Genomic DNA, 20,141 nt, shown 5'->3' with positions numbered 1-20,141 from the left:
GCGGAGAAACACAGCCTGCTTTTCCTCCCATTAATTCTTCACTCACCAGCTTCCTCTTCCCCTCCAACTATCACCAGCCTGTAGTTTGTTCACGGTGGTGAGAAGAGGTCTCAGCCAGACAGTCATTTTCTTTTCCTCATCGAGCCCGTCGTCTGATCTGCTGACCTCCCTCGTGTTTTGCTGTCCACATCTCCTTTCCAGCATCTCCCCGCGTCGCATTCCTCTCCGGTGTGTAGCAGCTCACACAATATACCGTGTGCTTCACTAACAAAGAAATCAACTAGACATGTATGGATCCCATCCATATTCCACACCTGGTCAACAAAGCTCCGGGCCTTCACAGCCAGAATGGCGTCGGCCGGCTCCTACGCAGTCGTCATGGCGTCCCAGCACTGTATCTCCACCGCCGCCTCCTCCACCCCCCAATCCCGCAGTATCAGCACCTTCATACAACCCGAATACCTATGGATCCATGACTAGTGCTCCGGGACCGAGTATCTCTCCCAGCGTATCGCCGCTTTCTGGTTTCTCTCAGGCAGTTGATACAACCTCGTGGGGTGTGAGATACAACCATCAACATCCGCCTCCCCATCATACTCCGTCTCCAACACCACCACCGCTTCCAGTGAGTTTGGATTGATAAGATGTAGCTTATTTGCGGTCTAACGGCATCTACAGCCTCGTCCTTCGAGCACAACCGGCCAGTCTTACTCCAGCGCACCACCTCCGACGATAAGCCCGATCGAAACCCATCAGTCTTTCTCGACGCCTCCAGGATATGGGCCTCCGGCGACTGCCCCTGTAACGCATCAACAATGGATGACGAACGCTCCATATGGTTCTCAGCAGTCTTTCAGTCCTGCACCACAACCACCTCCTCCGCCTCCACTTCCACCAGGGTACGCTCATGCAGTATCACAGCCTGTCACTCAGCCGCTGCAGCAACCCCCACCACCCGCATATTCAACGTCCATCACCAGCCAGCCAGTCAGTTCGCAATATGATATTCCCCCACAAAGCGCCCCAGTCCCCCCTACAGTCAACCTGAGTCCTTATCCTCCGCCTCCGGAGCAACCTCCAGCGGCCACTGCGCCCAGCACACTGCCAACAACAGCCCCGCCTGTTCCTCCTAAAATGAGCCCTCTCGTAGTCGCCACTGGAGCCTCTGCGTTGGGATCTGGAGGCCCCTCTGATTGGGAGCATCTCTCACCCGTTCCGGGAGACGTTGATGATGTTGCGACCTTTGAGCCCCGCCGAGACCCGGCTCATTCACGGACTTATTCTGAACTCCCGACCAGTTCACCCGTGGCCCCGGCGGACACCGCCTCTGTCAGTCCGTCCACTACAGCTACGCCGCTTCCAAATGTCTCGCCCCCAACGCAGCATGCACATATGCAGGGTAATGGAGCACCGTCGGACCAGTTCAGGCAATCTCCAGTCAGCCCCAGTACATCGCTAGGGTACCAAGAACCGCCTCCCCCGGTAAGGGTGGACACTATGGAGTCTAAATACAGCACCGCCTCAGGCACTGGTACTTCGGAAAGTATCGACAAAGTTATCGAAGCTTGGAAGCGTCCTGTTTCTCCCGATAAACAACCCACACTTGGCCAAGGCACCGATCATTCTGATGTGGAAACGAAGCCTTCAACTCCTTTAGAAGGACCGAGTCCTCTTGACGTATCTAAACAAAAGCCGGACGGTCCATCAGAGCAGACGGATGGCGCTACAAACGAAATAACGTCAAGCTCAGACGGCGTCACCAATAAAGACGAGAACAAGGCGGCATATCAACGCAAGGCGCCGGATCCCTTCGAAGACTTGGACCCTTGGTCCAAATCCTCGTTAGAGCGTTACGTTGCAATATTGCGAAAGGAAGCCGTAGCGGATTCCGATGAAGAGCGCTATAAAATATTCACGGCTTTCATGGCGAAAGAAACCAAACTGCGTGAGATTTTGTACAATGTCGATCATGATCAAAAGAGCGATGAGCCTTCTACCGACAAACCCACCCCAGTTCAAGAATCGCCGCAGCCTAAGGCCAACGAACCCGAGAAGATTGATTCTCCGATTGAATCCGGACTGATACCCGTGGAAACGGAGGGCTATTTTGGATCGACCGACGTGCCAGAAGAAACGGAAGATGGCAAATATAGCCCAGGCGGACGTCCTATCCTGCCCAGGTTGCATACACCTATTAGCGCGACGAGTTTGCAGAGATCTTCTTCCGTCGCCGTGGGCACCAAACACAGCCACGGACTCTCAGGGCAAATTCAGTTGTCTCGACCGACTTCAGTGCCACCCACAATGAGCGACGCGATGCGTAAACAGAGTTTGTCTCCTTTGACGACCAATCCTCCCAATGCCATCTATACACCTTTCCGTTACGCAGAAGGCCCGCAGCGAGGCTCCGACAACCTTATCTTTGACCGCCCTGCATACCAAGCCTACTCAGCCCTACGACAGGCCTCTGCAGAAAGTGGTAGAATGATGTCAAATGCCCCAGCCCCGGCGCCTACTGAACGACCAGGTTCTGTTGCTCCGTCAACAACAAAGGAAGAGGATGATGAGACCTTTGTTGGGCTCATCAGGGAAAAGAGCGTTGCCTATAGGAATAAGTCTTCGCGCCGTATCTCATCACCGCCTCCACCTTTGCCCGCTGCCCTTCGGCAGGGAAAACCGGCTGGATCTATTGACGAGTTGCGATCCATGGTTTCCTCCCCTTTAGCCAAGCAGTCGGAAAGCGCATGGCATATCACAACCAAACAAGACCTTGAGAAGTATCCCAATGACTTCACTTACATCAGAGAGGCGGGAACCTCTTGGGAGTCCGCGAATAAATCTCGACGGGAACAGCTTGACAAGGAGCGCATGCGACGCCAAGAGGAGTCGGAAGAGCATGTTGATGCGTTGTTCAACGAAAAGGAAATCGGATATGCGGATATCAACGTACTGGAGGAAGAATTTCGTCAAACAGAGGCTCGTGTGCAGCTGAATGAAGAGAGGGAAGAAGTCGACGACTTCGTAAAAACCGTGTTCAAGCCTCTGGAAACACGTCTGACGGAAGAGATCTCGGCACTTCAGGACCTCTATGAGTCGGCACTCAGCCAGCTCAACCTTGAAAACAGCAGAATTCAAGATTCAGAGCGGGATAAGTATAACTTGTCCCACACGATGAAACTGGTCAACGACATATATCGACGACTTGAACTGCGCTATCACAAACGTCTTCAGATCGCATTGGACCTCGAGCGCCGGAGAAAGAAAGCTGAACGACGACCCCTCGTTTTCATGGGCGACTCGGCAGAGCTGAAAAAGGTAGACGCCGACTTCGACCAAATGGAGAAGCAGAACATCCTAAGAGCGGCCAGAGATCGTGATGAGAGGGCCAATCGATTGATGGACGCCTTTGATGAAGCTATCATCCACGGTTTAGGCGAGAACCAAAGTCTTCTCGATGAGATTTTGGCCAAAGTTTCGAAAATCGACCTGGCGGCGATTCGTTCCTCCGGTATGGCCGACTCCGAAGTTGAGCAAATGTTCAAATCGGTGCAGTACTCTGTCGATTCGCTGCGTCAGGACTCTGAAAACATCCTGCGCTATTTTGGACTGGCGGATGCCGCACTCAACGAAGCCGACTACCAGGTTTCCGTGGCGGAGGCTCGATGCTCGGGTGCTGACGCCGACGTGTTCCGCCGGTTAGACGAGGAGAAAAAGAAGGAGGATGCGAAGATCCAGAACGATCTCAAATCCAAGATCGCCAGTGTGCGCGCAGGGCCGGCGAAGATTCTAGCTACCATGAACGACCTGCTGAAATGCCTGGGCAAAGCGCCTATATTTGAAGAGCCAGCACCGATAGAGCCTCTGCCTGCCGGCCAATCTGTCGGTGCCCTGCTCCCCGGCCCTCGGCCGCCTACAGCCAATATTAAGTCAAAGAGCTCCGAGGAAGATCCGGAACATCAGGAGCGACTTCGAAGGGCGTTGGAGAATGCCAAGAAGAGAAACGCTGCCAGAGTCAATCCTCCGCCATAGACATGGACTGCAAGTATTGTGGTCTCCCCTGTCACTATACCCTCTTTTGCATTTCCTATGACTTGACGAATTTCCTTATCTATACCCTTTTCCCTTGAGATGTACCTCATTTCTAGCTTAATTGTGAGTTTGAATACAATATCATGGTCTAATCGCATGTTGTCAGATTCGAATGTGATAGGGCTCTAACAGTCACCAGCCATGGTAGCAACTCGGAGAATTAAGCATCAGGAAGTGAAATTTTCCACTTTGGAACCTTGTCTTCTATACATCGATCCCTAGCTGGCCAGGAATATCAGCATCTTTAAGTCGTCATTCAAGGCATCAACAAGCGACCCTGGCCAGGACTATGAGAAGCCACGAGGCCTGTCCAGCGAGGGATAGTGCAACACATGAATCACGTGATTATTTGGCAATTTCCTTGTTGGGAAGAGACTTACCTTTCCGATCGTCACTATCATGGAATAACTTCATCTCCCGTCGTCTGTATCACTTCCGATAATATCTCCACCCCAGATAGCCAACAACTCCAAGCGTGGACACCGCAAACATGCCCAGCCTGACCATGGCCGCCTTCACCCAGGGTTTGAGAAGAGTCTCTGATATCTCCTCAAACATCTTTGGATCATTAGGCTTAGGATAGTCCTCTTTCGGGATCGGAACACCCAGAAACGGACAGATCTGCTCCCAGCCTAGGCCATCTTCCAACCTGACGACGAGGGTTCTCTCCTTCGGAAGGATCTGTTTGACAGTTTGGATGCTGCAGTTCAAGCTTAGCCCAACCCACCCAAACACCACACTAAAGACTCAAGCCCTTACTACTCGATATAGGACCTGCGCAGGCAAGCCTCATTATCCGGGTTATCCATGTTCGTCGCTTCCGAGAAGGCCCAGTACACCAGCTCATTGAGATGGAAAAAAACACCCAAGCTCCTATTGAAATGCTTCAGCACGCTGGACGGGAACGTAGCCGCCATCGTCACAATCCTCCCCGCCGTGTTGTTGACCGAGCGCGCCCACGCGCCCGGGTCGCGCTCGGTCAGGATGAACTGGACGTCTGGGTCTGTGGCGTACTCTTCGAGGACATCTGTTCCGAGGTACGACGGAATTTCTATCAGGCACTTCCTCGGTCCTTGCATCAGCGTCTATCACGCGCTGATATACGGCTACGCCGGTGGCGGGGCGCACTTACATCGTAATCAGCCAGCCACTTCTCGACGTCTCCGCGGTTATAGCGCTTGATGCCTGATAGGCGGTTGCGATTTGCGACGACGTTCTCAATCATCAACTTCATGTGGGTGACGCCCCCGTTAAGAACCAGTTCCACCATGTGGTAGGGGTGGTAGCCCAAGATCTTGAGGGCGGAGTAGAGGCCCAGGGTGCCTGTTCTGTTTTTCCGCCGTCAGAAACCCACAACAAGGTAAAATGCGAGAGAGGGCTGCATCACTCACCTGCTACAGCTGGCAATGATGAGCTTGGTTTTCCTTCTACTGCATGGCTGGGGGAGTCTGTCGATTTCACGGGACATGGTGATGGATTGGACTGTGAAGGCGGTACAGTTTACGCTTGAGAGCACAACGGCGACTCCTGCAACAGGGAATCCGCGTATTTATGACTAGATGGGGGGGCCTTGAGCTGCCGAGATAAATGAAATTGTCGCACAGACGATTCTGCAGCTGTCTCACAGCAGTTGAAGGAATCGACATGTCGCAACTCGAGAGGAAGAAGTTTCCGGTGGTTAGACCCCGACGTGACCAACAGCAGGCCTTCCGTATCCAACGAGGCCTTACTGATTTCGGCATGTAGCACGCCTAACATGCATACCAATCCTTCTGGCTGACAGCTCACCCTCGCAACTCTACGAATTCCAGATTATAAATCGCCGAATCAACGGGGATACTGTCGAGCCGAAGGGCGAGCCACCTGCTTAGATAGACCTAGCGCCCTACGTATGATAGAGCTGCTCATCGTCATCTTCCCGTCCTGTCCCCTTGACAGTAGTGTTGAGGCCATGGACTTTCGAAAATATGCAAGCTAGGGGCTTAGATGGTAGGTGATGATAAAGTTGGGGGCGGGCGCCATTCCAAGCAATCTCTGGAATGGATCTCGTGTCACCAGGAACGGGGACCCTGCATGCGCTATACAGCGCCTCATGCTTGGGCAATGTACCGCGGATTGTCTCTCCAGACCGCCAGCTGGCGCATAGGCGAGATTTCATTCTCCTGGCATCTATCATCGAATCGCTCCATACTTGGTAGGTATCAACATCGTGGTGTTCGGAAGCCCTCAGCTCCTGGTATAGATGTGCCGCAGTCCTTGCTAATGTAACCAGTCCCTTGATTGTAGTGTTCACACCTCCTCCTCAAACTCAGAGTCTTCAGAGTCATCCGAGTCGCTGCTGCCAAGATCAAAGAGCCCAATCTCGTGTTCGTCCTTTGCCACCAGCTGCGGCTGGTGCTGCTGTCTCTTCCGCCGTTGCTTCTGTCGCATGACCCAAGCATACGCAACAAGCTCAGCAAGCCAGATGACAAACCACGCCATTATAGCCCCGGTGGGGCGGCGTTTATGGTAGAGCCCTAATGCAACGTTGACGGTTCCTAGCAACAGGAGACTCCGGCCAAGCCACCTATGCACGAGCGTGTACGCAGACCGCTGCGCAATCCGCACAAAGACTGTATGGTGCTTGTAGCCCATTGCCGCCTGGACCGCCAACGCGCCGACCACCGTAAGACCAAGAATCTTATGGAGATCGAAGTGTGTCGATCGAGTCACCATATAACCGGCGCTGCCAAGGGCAAGCAGCAACGCACACAGCTGAATCATCCAGTGATATGTGAACGCACGGCCCAGTGGCAACTGGATCAGCATCCCACCCACCGGGAAACATCCCATGAAAGCCACGCCCATGACGACTCCGTGGATCGTTCCCGGAGAGGGCCAGGACGAGGGCAGCGGCGAACCTTTGTGTGACTTCAAGTCCCCGTTTTCGTTTAGCAAGACAAAACCGGTCGTCTCGCCGGGTCTGATGGCGGGGATGAGCTCGTCTGTAGAGGAGAGAAGCGCTTCGTCCATGTCGCCTTCCACAATGCCGTAGGCATCGTGGAACATGAGGACAGAGTCGGATTCCGCCTTGTCAAAGGTTTGGGCTCGGTTTGCGGCGTAGATGAATGATGTCTTGCCCTCCGTTGCGATGGGTGTCTTCCACCACTCTTCACAGGAGTAACACACGAAATGGGCGTGGTGGTCCATCGCGGTGATGGAGGTATTCAGCACTTCGACGTGTGTCCCGTGGTCCTTTAAGACGGTGGGGTTGTCATGGCTTTCGACGGTGCGGATGCTGGCTACCGGCGATGTTCGATCTGTGTCCGAGTACATCACAAAGATCAGCGAACCGGCCATCTTTTTCCCAATCCCAACCGCTGCCCAGCCCCCGTTGTCGGAGGGTGTTGCGGTCAGCGAGACATGGATGTCGTGGCCACCTGCTGTCGCGTTCTTGGTGCTGGTGACACCGAAGCAGAGCCGTGGGTCGTCTCGACAGTACTGGATGCCGCTGGCAAGGGACCGAGGCACCAAGCAAGTCGTGTACATAAGGGCGGATAACAGACTCCCGGGAGCTTTCATTTTGCTATTGATCCGTGCTATCTCCCCAGAAATGAAAGAATAGATGAAGAGAATAGCAATTGTGAGTTCTGGGGGATTCAATTGAGCTGAGATTGGAACAAAAACGTACAGGAGAAGAACTCTCTGCTACGAGCTGACAGCCGAGAAGCCACTCTGCAGATGACAAGTTGAATCTGCAGAGTCTGACGGGACTTTTGGAGTACAGGGTACATGCATGCCGTGTGTCCTCAACCAGATCTGTTGGTAATTCATTCACCCAGAAGCCATGTTTGCGCGCCGACCAGGATCTCGATCCCAGATAAGCGTGCTGCATCACTAAAGCAGTCAGTTCAAGATCGCCACTCCGCAAGCTAAGAGAATCCATATTGGAGGTTAGATGCATCACGCTGAAATCTCACTGCAGTGTTTACAGCTTCTGCAGGGTTGCATTGCAGCACAGGCGCCACTGTCGCGGGAGGTGGACTTTCCTAATTAGGAAATTCCTGAGGTATTACGACTCCAAGCGCCTGTAGCTCGTCATCTGGCTTATATCACAGTCTCGTGCGAGAAAAGAGGTCTCGGTATGGGCGAATCGGATTGCTATATTGATTATTGTAGCATCAGTTTCAATTCCAGTGCTTGCTCAAGTCAGACTGGCGTGCATATCATGGATATCACCTGCTCTCTGCGGCTGTTGCTGACACTGCGGTGGGGGCTCAAAATAAGGCCGACGGACCCCGGATTTCTAGAGGAGCCCAATGGGATTTGGCCCCCAAGTTTGTTTTACTTGCCACTCCATGCGGGTGTTGCCGCCTTACTACCTAGGTAGTAGTAGTGAAACAGCTAGCAGCTGCATGAGGCTTACCGAATGGGCTACCCGTGCTTTTCGCCCCCAAGACGTCCGCTAGCGTTCTAGAGCGGATAAAGACGTTGATATGATTCCAGTTTCGTAGCCGTGCATGCCAAGCACCATAGAACAGTCGGGCTCGACTTTACACCGAGGTATCAATCAGAGAGGGGATCGAAACTTCTGTCTTGAAAGCATTCTTGTATTCGTGTATCCTTGTATTCTTGTATTCACTATCATGGTAGGTTCAATGGACTATACTAGCACTCGTCATGGCTAGTGGTAATCTAAGCAGTTTACAAGTCGGGCCAGTCATTCTTAGTCACTGAGGTCAACGGGAAACCGTTTGCGTAGTCTTTCTCCGTATTTGTAGAACAAGATCGGTAACCCTCCGAACATGGCAGCAAGAAGTGCCAGGAGGGTGTTACCCCACCCCACGCCTAATCTGCTGTAGAGGGCTGGGCCAGCAAGCGGCACGGTACCTCCGCTGATGCTGCGGAGAAGATTGTTACCGGCAAGTGCGCTGGCACAGTGAAGAGGGAAGGCATCGATGATGTAGGCTTGTGTTGGGACCTAGCGAATGTCGCATTAGGAGGTGCAGAGAGAAGTTGGGGGGAGAAGACAGGCAAAACCACGTACAAAACAAAATGTCACACCGACTCCTGCAAAACTGGTACCAATTACAGGCAGGATCCAGTGAACACGGTAGTGTACACACCAACCATAGAGGAGCATCCCAATCGGGAGAAAGAGTGCTCCACCCATGAGGAAGGGAAGACGGAATCTATGCAGTGTATCTGTCAGTATGAGAAGGTCCTTTGAAGCAGGAGCATGGGGGGACAAACTCCGGTTTTTCCTCGTGGTACTTCGCGCTCAGCTTCTTGTGAATACTATCGTTGAAATACCCCGCTACCATCAGGGACAGGACCATTCCAGCGGCAAACCCAAGGAAGGTTAGACCGGCATTACCGGTGTCGAAGCCATAAACACCCTGGAAAACCACCGAAATCGTGGTGAAGAGGATGTAAATAATGCCGTAGACGAGACTCATATAGAGAGAAAGAGCCAGGATGATGGGACTGAAGATCAGGATCCGGAGAGGGCGGAGGCAGGCCCGGGAGAGTAGAACCCCCAAGGATTTGGTCGTTTGCCCTCGGACGCGAAGGTCCGCATTCCCCGTGCTCTCGCGAAGACGTTTTGCTTTCCTGGCAAGGATTACAGGAGCGTATGTCTCGCGGAGGACAAAAACGGAGAAGACGCCGATCGAGCCGCTCTACACAAGGGGAATCAGTAGAGTAGAATAAGGCTTGCGGAGACCTGTTCGCACCAAAATGCTCAGAAACCAGAACATCCATCTCCAGCCCCAAGCAGACGCAATATATCCACCCGCACTGGGACCTAGCACCGGAGAAATCACATCAACCCCGGCGAGAATGCTGAGCACGGCCCCTCGCCGTCCGACGGGTATCATATCTGCAATGGTTCCTCCTGGGTTCGTCATGGTCGCTCCGCCACAGAGGCCAGCCAGAATCCGGCACACTATCAGCGTTTCGATATTCTGCGAAAGAGCACAGCCGACCGTGAAGGCCGTAAAGAGCAGGTTTCCGATGTGGTAGACAATGGTGCGCCCATAGATTTCAGACATGGGCGCGAGGAATATGGGACCTACACCAAAGCCAATAACCTAGGGGGATTATTAGCATTGCATCCAATCTGGGAGGGCAGGTAAGAAATCACGTAGGCTGATATAGAGAACGAGGCGGCTTCGTCGCTCTGGAAGTTCAGATCCTTTTTTATCTCCACGATGGCAGGCGCCATCATAGAGGTTGCGAATGGACTTTGTCGATGAGTATTCTATCTGGTAGGACATCCGAAAGCATGTAGACTCACGTTACGAGTCTTAGACCACAGAGGGCGAGGATCGTGAGCCCTTTCCTCCAGCGACTCCAGTTCATGGGATTCGCGGGATCCTCGGGTCCCTCAAAGTCGACAATCTCCGGGTCTGCATTGTTCGTATGCTCCATGAGGCGGTGGATGGGAGGAGTGTCTTCAACGTCCAGGCGTTGATTGCCGCCCAAGTTCTTTTCGTCTGTGCTGCGGGGCATGAGAGGCTCTTCCCTGCACGGTACCTGATAGAAATCGGACTGTGATAAAGAAAAAAATCGGCTTTCAGACAGAAGATGAATGAAGAACAAGCAAGGGAAATGAAGCACGGGGGGGCTAAGAAGAGGGGGGTAAAGAAACATGGAAATGAATCTCTTTGTCACCGTATGCCTTGGAACAAAGAACAGATAAAGTGCGCCAACAACGGACATGGCCGGTGGCCCGCGAGATTGGTGCTTTGGACACTTTCGACCCCAGCCTATGTAGCCTCGGCCACCAATGGCGCCATGTCCGTTATCGACCAGGGATCATCATATCCATGTCTGCCAAGGTAGTCGTTGGGACCTTTGCCCATCGTGATAGGGACTTGCTGACTGCAAGCCCGGAGGCGGGATGTCACCCGCCAGTCTGTGCGCAAAAAGACGACATTGGAGGCTCGAGTTACAGGATTAAAAAGGTAGTATCCAGACGCCCATCCCGTGTTAGCGTGGGGAGTCCAGCTAGTCTAAGCTAGTTTTTTAGTGACAGGGGAGTGACAGCCCTATTGGACGCTTTATTCAAGTTGACGATCCTGCGGCCTTGGTATGCTTACTGCAGATGGCGAATGTTTGACGAGACGGTCGACTTTGTACATACACCGGAGGAATGCCCGATCCGGACCAGAACCCAGCTTATATGGCCAGAATGAGGAGAGGAATCAATTGCATGGAGATTTGGATCCTACCACAAACTTCTGAACACCATTCTTACACCGCTTACATACACAACACAGTCGCGTTGCACTAGGACCCTAGTCCAAACATGTCCCAATCTCGCCATGATATGGCGCCTTCTCTGGAAGAAGACGGCGAAGCGTTCATGAAAGGCCAGTATGAGGCCATGCTGAGCTCCCAGCAACGCCGCCGGCTGCACAAAAAGCGCCGACGCATCAACGCTTTCGCCTCCATCTGCTCCATCTTCAGTGGTGTCGCAACGGGCCTGGTGCTGATCATCCTGCTGCTGTCCGTCTGGCACCAGTCTGGGACGAAGAGCCAGTGCGCTGACATCCCCGACCATCAGCTCACCGAAGAAGAGATGCACGAGATGTGGAAAGGCTGCGGCACCAACTCGGCTGAGGCTCGTCAGATGGGCTGTAAGTACGATGTGATGCTGGGCGGCTGGATCCACGCCGACTGCTATGCCGCCGATCTGATGGAGAAGTACATTGAGCGGGGCAACTACAGCTGGTTCCGCGATCAGAGTCTCACCATCCCCGTGTCAGAGGAGGAAATGCGGCGTGGAGATCATGAGGTGCTGTGGACGCGCAAGTTCTTCCACTACGCTCACTGTGCGTATCTGTGGGAAATGCAGATGCGGGCCTACAGAGAGCGGAAGCCAATTGAGAGCGGGATCTTCCTGGAGGAGCACACGATTCATTGCGCCGGCATCCTCCTGCAACAGGATACCTTGATGACCAACGCCACTGCTGTTCATACCGGCTTCGAGTGGTGTGGATCTCCTTGGGGCTAAACGTGCGAGGACGGCAGAGATGCATTGGAGCGGAATTGGATGCATCAAGTCCCAGGTAGCACAGAGAGGACACCAAAGATTGGGGAAGCAGGGATCTGTGAAGAATTGAGGCGAAGTCACAATAGTCTGTAATTATCTTCATGTGCAGTTAGGAGGGGGTGTGTATGGCAGTAAAGGGGGCCGAAATACATTGATATGAAGAAGATACAGTGTCCAGTACTGTAGACAGCGCTAGTAATGATTATCGTGAACTGGCTAGAACTGCAGAGGTCAAGAGCTTCGGTCTGCCAAATATCGCTCAGCGTATCTCCGTCAGACACTGTCTATTGGCCAGCACGTACAGTATTGTCGAAGATGGTCGTGATTCAACGTCTGTAGTCGTAACAATACTCGTCCAGCAGGGATCGGGGTTACCGTAAACCACACTCGATAATAATATGCAACATTGTTTGTAAAAGCAATCCTGCAGAGAAAACAGGAGGCGAATTAGCGTCTTCGCACAAAACTAGGCTGCCGGGGGGTTGAAGGCGAGTTCAGGGTGCCTCACTAGTGCTTACAAGTAATACTACAGCAATTGCACGTTGGAGATGTTGCAAACCGCGAGGATCTCATAGTGTATCTAGGTAGTTTCGACTCAATCGCACTATAAATATGTCAATTCCGTTCTCCAGACACGCTTCATTAAAGCAATCGCCTCCATATCATATCAATCTGATTTTGCCAACAACACATCCTTCTTGAATCTTTGATCACAATGCCAGAGAAATCTTCCAAAGTCTCCGGGCTTGGAGTGTCTGCATTCCCTCCTAGCCTCATTGCGAGACCTACGGGCACGTTCCTTTCCACGCCCTGGAAAAGACTGCCTATTTCGTGGAGATCCAATGTGAGTCCCTCGGCTGCGATTCAAGCAGCCTGGGCAATCCTCATTGGCCTGACACTTAATACCGAAGACGTGTCTTTCGTGCTCCAGGAGCTGGAAGAGGCTAATGCCCCAAATCACGAAGCCAACGAGGTCATCCCCGGGTTGGGGCGAGTTGAGACAACCCTATATAGGGACCAGATGCTGGTAGAGCTTCTCAACATCCTCGAAGCTCGACCAGCAGCAGGTGACAGTGCTTATAAGCACTACGACACGTGCCCTTGCATACTTCAAATATCCCCCTGTCTCGAGGGACAGGGTGCAACGGATACTATCTCGAAGCAGAATGGCGAAAGCCACGCAGATGCAAGACTCGTCGTCTCCTGTGGTTGGAGTGCTTCGGATCTATCCATCATCGGTAGATACGACGATGCGGTACTGCAGCCAGGGGAGGTCAACCGAATGCTTGACCAATTCATACACCTGCTTGGTGTTCTCACTGCCTCCGATGGTAGCACAACACTGGGCCAGTTACAGATCTGTGGCCCCAGCGATTTATCCCAGATTCGACAATGGAATTCAAGTTGCCCTGAAAGGGTTATGAAACTCGCGCATGATATCATAACATCGCAAGCCAACCGGAGACCAGACGCCCTGGCAGTCAGTGCCTGGGATGCCCAATTCACATATCGCGAGTTGGAAAGCTTTTCGGAAACTATAGCGCAGCGGCTGCTATCTTTGGGGGTCCAGCCAGATTCTTTGGTCCCCTTCTGTTTCGAAAAGTCCGCCTGGGCAATTGTCGCGATGATCGGCATCCTCAAGGCCGGTGCAGCATTTGTCGCATTAGACCCTATGAACCCTCTCGAGAGGTTGAACGGGATAGTGCAAAGAATTGGAACCGATGTCCTCCTCACCTCCGAGGCGAGCTTTGAGAGATTACATATGTTGGCACCCAACACGATTGTTGTTTCCCAGCTGGAGGTGACACGACTGGCCAAATTGGACCAGTCAAGGAGGACTCTTAGCAGCGTCACTCCCTCCAACCTAGCCTATGTCATTTTCACATCCGGAAGTACTGGTACTCCAAAGGGCGTCATGATTGAGCACCATTCTCTCGCCCAGAGTTGCCTGACCTTAGGTACTCAAATGGGGTCTGTCGATGAGACACGGATGCTTCAATTTTCGTCTTTTACCTTCGACGCTTCCGTACTTGAAATTTTCCCTACCTTGTTCCACGGGGGTTGTATATGCATGCCCTCCGATTCCGACAGGGTCGACAACCTCGAGGAGTACATCAATAACAACAATGTTGATCTCGTCTTCCTCACGCCCTCCATAGCGGCGATTCTCGATCCCACGAGTATTCCAAAAGTACATACTCTCGTCACGGGTGGAGAGGCATTCTCGGGAGACACAATGAAATCATGGTTGGAAAATCGCATAGTCATGAATGCATACGGTCCCAGCGAGATTACAATTGCTTGCAACATGACGAAGCTCACTGTTACCCATCCCAGCAAGTGCATCGGCCACGCCATCAGCACCATATCCTGGATAGTTGACCCAGAGGATCATAACAGGCTCATGCCGGTAGGGTGTGTAGGAGAGCTCCTGGTGCAAGGGCATACATTAGCACGCGGGTATTTCCAAGACGAGGAGAAGACGGCCTCTCTCTTCATTGAAGCTCCAGCTTGGTATGATCCTACGCAGCTGCCGGACGCACCGACGAGACTCTACAAAACTGGTGACCTGGTACGATATGAGCCAGATGGCTCCCTACTTTATGTCGGCCGGAAAGACGCCCAAGTCAAGGTCCGCGGCCAACGCGTTGAGCTGGAAGAGATCGAGCATCACCTTACCACAAACGGGATGGTTAGCCAGGCGTTGGCTTTGTTTCCTTCCTCTGGCTTCCTCAAACATCAAATTGTTGGGATTTTGGTCCTGGAAGAGGAAGCTAAAGTCAATTTCGATGGCGAAATTCGTCTGTTGGAAGACGAGGCCGCAACGAGAATCAACAAGATCCGCAGCTCGCTTTCCGAACTACTACCAAGCTACATGGTTCCTGGCCAGCTGATTGCAGTTCAGTCGTTGCCGCTCCTGCCTTCTGGGAAGGTTAATAGGAAATCTCTGGCGCAATGGATTGAAACTGTTGACAAATCCATTCTCAGAGCAGCGACGGCCCAGCCCCAGTCCACATCAGCGAACACACCTGTGTCTGATATAGTGCTGTCACTTCAACAGATAGTCAGTGATGTTTTGAATATCCCAGTTGCGGAAGTCCATCTGCAACAATCATTTCTCAGTCTGGGAGGCGATTCGATCTCCGCGATGCAAATCGTCACCCGCTGCAGGACCCAAGGGATGGATCTAGCGACAAGAAATGTTCTCCGCAGTTCGTCAATCTCAGAGATGGCCCTTCACGTCACATCATCCAAGAGACCAACTATACAGGACTGGGACGAAGAAGAGAACGGCGCCATATTCGCGCTTTCCCCGATGCAGAAGCTGTATTTCGGTCTTGTGCCAAGCGGTGATAATGAGTTCAATCAGAGCTTCCTCCTGAATCTCCGGGGCCAGATAGATGACGAGATCCTTGATCTGGCAATTAAGGCAGTGGTTGAGCGACACTCGATGTTGCGAGCCCGTTTCACTCATCACGAAGGGGAATGGGTACAATACATATCAAAAGACACTGAATCATCCTACCGACTCATTTCCCACCGTGTCAGCGGCCCCGAGATAACCCCCGACAACATGCCGCACAGTGCCGCCTTAGTGAACGCGGAGACAGGGCCTCTGCTTGTGGCGGATCTCATCACAGCCGATACCGGGGACAGGTATTTGCGGTTAACTGCTCACCATTTGGTTATTGATCTTGTGTCATGGCGAATCATTCTGCATGACTTGGAAGAATATTTCAAGCGCGGAATGCTCGTCGGGGGAAAGCCTCTTCCATTTCAGAGCTGGTTGCATTTTCAGGACGAATACACCTCAAGCGCAGTTCTCCCCCCGGCTCTCCGATCTTTCGAAGATGCTCTCCCGGAATTGCAATATTGGGGAATAACAGAGTTGCCATTATCGAAAATCGACAATCACACGCACAGTTTCACGTTGAGCGCAGATCTGACAGAGGAGATCATGAAGGGCTGCCATTCTTCACTTCGTACAAACCCTGTCGACATTATGCTCGCATCACTTCTATTTTCTTTCGGGAAAATCTTCAATGACAGGTCCCTGCCCATTGTGTTCGATGAGGGACATGGGCGTAACCTGGGTGACGAAGCGGTCGACGTCTCCAGGACGGTAGGCTGGTTCACCGTCCTGCTCCCTATACTTGTGATGCCCAAGGAGAACGGGACAATTGTCGATATGATCCGCCGAGTCAAGGATTTCCGGAGGACGCTTGCCGGGCACGAGGTCGCGTACTTCCGGAACAAAGTCCTTAGAAAAGACAATACTCACACGAAGAATTTCCCTGTGGAAATCCTCTTCAATTTCTTCGGCCAGTACCAGCAGCTGGAAAGGGCAGATGCAATTTTGCAGCAAGTTCCCAATGGTATCACCGAGGACCTTGGCCGTCAGGCCCTCGATGTTGCGATATTTGAAGTATCGGTGCTTATGGAGCGTTCCCGACTCCGCTTCACCATGACACATGGGAGGAAACTGAGGCACCAGCCAGAAATCCAGAAATGGGTTGCAGAGTTTGCTTCCACTATTGAAAGCGCGGTCATTGGGTTGAAGGGGCTTGACTTGGAGTATACGTTAAGTGATTTCCCGATGCTGGCGTTGGATTATCAGACATTGAATACTCTGGTCCACGAACGCTTAAGCAAGCTGGACAAAAGCGGCCCCACTGAGATTGAGGACATATATCCTTGCACTCCAATGCAGGACGGGATTCTAGCAAGCCAGGCGAGCAACCCTAGTCTTTACAGATCATCCATTCGATGGATGATCGAGGCTGGAGAGGGAGCCGTTGTTGATGGTAACCTCCTGCTTGAAGCGTGGTCTCAAGTCGTACGACGACACAGCATTCTGCGAACAGCCTTTATTCAAAGCGTCAGCCTGCAGTCATTGTTCAGTCAGGTTGTATTCAAGAGTTACAAACCCCGCGCTTCCCTTATACATTGTGGCCAAGATGGTGTCTTCAAACCCCTTCAAGGGCGAGAAGCTCTGGAATCTGCGTCTATACATGAGCACGAGTTTACCATCTACCGCACCGGGCCGTCAACAGCGTTCTGTCAGCTCGCAATCAACCATGCTCTGTTCGATGGTGCATCCGTCCAGGTACTCGTCAGAGATTTAGCTCTTGCTTACAAAAACGCGCTTATCCCAAAACCTGGTCCTCTTTACAAGGATTATGTGCTCTATGTCAGCCAAAGGTCTAGTGTTGAGGACCAAGAATACTGGGGCAAGTACCTTACTGGATGTCCTTCTTGCTATATTCCATGTTGCGAAGGACGACAGACCGATTACGCAGAGCAGGCTATAAGCATGGAGCCCTCTCTCGTTCAGAAGATTCGAGAGTTCTGTGTGCAAAGGGAGCTCACCACAGCAAACGTGTTCCAACTCGCGTGGGCGCTGGTATTACGAACATTCACGGACTCAAATTCTGTTTGCTTTGGATGCCTGACATCTGGACGAGATGTTCCCGTGGATGGGATTCTGGACGCAGTAGGCGCGTTTATGAACATGCTGGTCTGCCGATTCGATATGGTTGATGAGGAGCCTCTGATAAAGGTGTTAGAGGCATCAAAGAATCAATTCCGACAGAGCCTAGAGCATCAACATATGCCGTTGGCAGAAGTTCACCGCACCCTGGGGCTCCAAGGACAGCACCTTTTCAACACAGCAATCTCATTCCAGACATCTGGTGGCACACTGGCAATCGACGAGCTACAGATCCAGCAGCTACCAGAAAATGACCCGAGCGAATATGATCTCACCCTGAACGTCGTGGATTCTCCTGCCGCTGTGGACGTTGCGTTCAGATACTGGAAATCTCGACTTCCGGATGGGCAAATACGGTTCATTGGCAAAATGTTCGCGGAGGCTCTTTCTGTTATCGTCAATGACCCTGACCAGAGTATCCGGCATGCTAAAATATCGGATGCTCGTTGTGATGTGATATTTGACTGGAACAAGAACATCCCATCTCCGACAGATCGCTGTCTACACCAAATTTTCCAGTCCATGGCTGAGAGACGTCCTGACGATGAGGCTGTCTACTCATCCCAAGAGTCCTGGACATTCAAGGAATTAGATTCGATGTCCTCGGTCCTCGCAATCAAGTTAACGACCGTTGGTGTTGGCCCTGAAGTCCTGGTTCCTATTTGCTTCGAGAAATCGATATGGGCCATCGTGGCAATGTTAGGCATACTCAAGGCAGGCGGCGGCTTCGTACCACTTGATCCAAAACATCCGCCGCAACGGCACCTCGCTATCATCGAAGACATAAAGGCTCATCTTGTTCTTGGATCAGCCTCGACCAGTGCGAGCCTCCGTTCATATGTCCCAACGGTGTTAGAGGTGGGCCGGGAGGCAATAGATTGGAATCTGTCCACCCAGAGTATTCCTCCCAGCAAGATTGCAACTCCTTCAAATGTGGCCTACATCATCTTCACGTCTGGCAGCACTGGGAAACCCAAGGGTGTTGTCATTGAACATCGTGCTGTAAGCTCTAGCTGCACAGAGCATGCTAAACCTATGGGATTTGAAGCTTCTTCTCGGGTGCTCCAGTTCTCCTCTTACACCTTCGATGCCGCCATTGCTGAGATTTTCACCACTCTTATCACGGGTGGCACAGTCTGCGTCCCTACAGACCAGGAGCGAATGGGAAATATCGTGCGTTTCATCAACGAGGCGCGGGTGAATTGGGTCTTCTCGACTCCATCATTTATTCGCACGGTCAAGCCGATGTCCGTCCCAACCGTACGTACTTTGGCTGTAGGCGGGGAAATTCTAGGACAAGATATTCTTGCTACTTGGACCCCCCACGTTACATTCATCCACGTCTACGGCCCGACCGAATGCTGCATCTTTTCGGTGTCACATACTGTCAACAGAGATGAGGGCCATCGAGTTATACTGGGTCGAGCCTTCGGCAGCGTGTCCTGGATTGTCGATCCCAACAATCCCGACAAGTTGGCTCCTCTGGGATCCGTCGGTGAGCTTCTGCTTCAGGGCCCAATTCTGGCGCGTGAATATCTCAACAACCCTGAAAAGACTGCAGAGGCGTTTATTGACAGCCCGGCCTGGCTCCCCGGTGAATGCCAGAGGATGTACCGTACCGGGGACCTCGTGCGATATAACGCGGATGGAACAATGATGTACATTGGACGGAAAGATAACCAGGTGAAGTTGCGTGGCCAACGTCTGGAGCTCGGCGAGATCGAGTACAACATGAGCCTTAGTCTCCCTGAGCGCACAGCGGTCGCAGTAGAACTCGTTGATCGCGCAGGAACAGAGATATCCAAGGCTTTGGCAGCATTCGTTTGTCATGATGCCGGTCGCACCGATACGATAAGCGACGAAGACCTCTTCGATCCGATGACGGGGACGTTCCGATCGCAGATGAAAGATCTACGGCAAAAGCTAGAGAGGGCATTTGCCAGCTTACATGGTACCGTCCATCTATATTCAGCTGAAGAAAATGCCTCCTACGCCGACTGGGAAACTCGACCGACAGCTCCTTCGTCGATTAGTTGCAAACCTCTCCCAGAAGGATCAGGCACTTTACTCCCTTACAACAGACGAGCCTAAGGACGGCCCTACTACCGACAATGAGCGCACGCTACAAGTGCTCTGGGGCAAAGTCCTGCGAATGGAGGCATCGAGTATTGGAGCCGAAAGCAACTTCTTCCATCTGGGTGGAGATTCAATTGCAGCATTGCATCTCGTCAACCTCGTCCGTGATCGGAATCTGTCGATTGAAATCCCTCAAATATTCAGAAACCCGACTTTGAGGGAAATGTCCTTATGTTTGGAGGCTGGGAAGGCTCCTGACGTAGTGTCGCTGGAGGCCTTTGCTTTGGTCGAAAGCCCCATTTCGGCGGCCAAACTGGTAGCCCAAGCAGCCGAAATTTGCCAAGTGCAATCAGAGTCAATTGTCGACATTTATCCCTGTACACCACTTCAGGAGGGAGTGATGGCGCTGTCAATCAAGAAGCCTGGTGCCTACGTCTCCCAGTTCGT

The 20,141-nt window shown here is 52.3% G+C and overlaps 6 protein-coding genes across 6 annotated transcripts; 3 read left to right on the top strand and 3 right to left on the bottom strand.

The window, feature by feature from the left end:
* Positions 1-286: 286 nt before the first annotated feature.
* On the top strand, positions 287-4,029 carry ATEG_04328 (uncharacterized protein; the record flags this gene model as incomplete). The annotated part of the gene is made up of 2 exons (XM_001213506.1): positions 287-559; positions 679-4,029. The coding sequence occupies 2 exons, from the start codon at positions 287-289 to the stop codon at positions 4,027-4,029; spliced, it is 3,624 nt and encodes a 1,207-aa protein (XP_001213506.1).
* An 818-nt stretch (positions 4,030-4,847) lies between these two features.
* On the bottom strand, positions 4,848-5,557 carry ATEG_04327 (sulfotransferase family protein; the record flags this gene model as incomplete). Its single annotated transcript, XM_001213505.1, has 3 exons — positions 4,848-5,150; positions 5,222-5,417; positions 5,481-5,557. The coding sequence occupies 3 exons, from the start codon at positions 5,555-5,557 to the stop codon at positions 4,848-4,850; spliced, it is 576 nt and encodes a 191-aa protein (XP_001213505.1).
* An 821-nt stretch (positions 5,558-6,378) lies between these two features.
* Positions 6,379-7,650, bottom strand: ATEG_04326 (cytochrome and DOMON domain-containing protein; the record flags this gene model as incomplete). Its single annotated transcript, XM_001213504.1, has 1 exon — positions 6,379-7,650. One exon carries the CDS (start codon positions 7,648-7,650, stop codon positions 6,379-6,381), a length of 1,272 nt encoding a protein of 423 aa, XP_001213504.1.
* A 1,144-nt stretch (positions 7,651-8,794) lies between these two features.
* ATEG_04325 (MFS transporter) lies at positions 8,795-10,581 on the bottom strand (the record flags this gene model as incomplete). The annotated part of the gene is made up of 6 exons (XM_001213503.1): positions 8,795-9,049; positions 9,116-9,260; positions 9,322-9,749; positions 9,804-10,160; positions 10,214-10,313; positions 10,367-10,581. 6 exons carry the CDS (start codon positions 10,579-10,581, stop codon positions 8,795-8,797), a joined length of 1,500 nt encoding a protein of 499 aa, XP_001213503.1.
* Positions 10,582-11,380: 799 nt separating this feature from the next.
* ATEG_04324 (uncharacterized protein) lies at positions 11,381-12,088 on the top strand (the record flags this gene model as incomplete). Its single annotated transcript, XM_001213502.1, has 1 exon — positions 11,381-12,088. The coding sequence occupies one exon, from the start codon at positions 11,381-11,383 to the stop codon at positions 12,086-12,088; it is 708 nt and encodes a 235-aa protein (XP_001213502.1).
* Positions 12,089-12,842: 754 nt separating this feature from the next.
* On the top strand, positions 12,843-19,709 carry ATEG_04323 (uncharacterized protein; the record flags this gene model as incomplete). Its single annotated transcript, XM_001213501.1, has 1 exon — positions 12,843-19,709. One exon carries the CDS (start codon positions 12,843-12,845, stop codon positions 19,707-19,709), a length of 6,867 nt encoding a protein of 2,288 aa, XP_001213501.1.
* Positions 19,710-20,141: the final 432 nt, after the last annotated feature.

Source organism: Aspergillus terreus, genomic scaffold (genome assembly GCF_000149615.1).
Source record: "Aspergillus terreus NIH2624 scaffold_6 genomic scaffold, whole genome shotgun sequence".
NCBI lineage: Eukaryota > Fungi > Ascomycota > Eurotiomycetes > Eurotiales > Aspergillaceae > Aspergillus > Aspergillus terreus.
The sequence above is the reverse complement of the archived record's forward strand: the minus strand, read 5'-3'. Positions and strand labels throughout refer to the sequence as shown.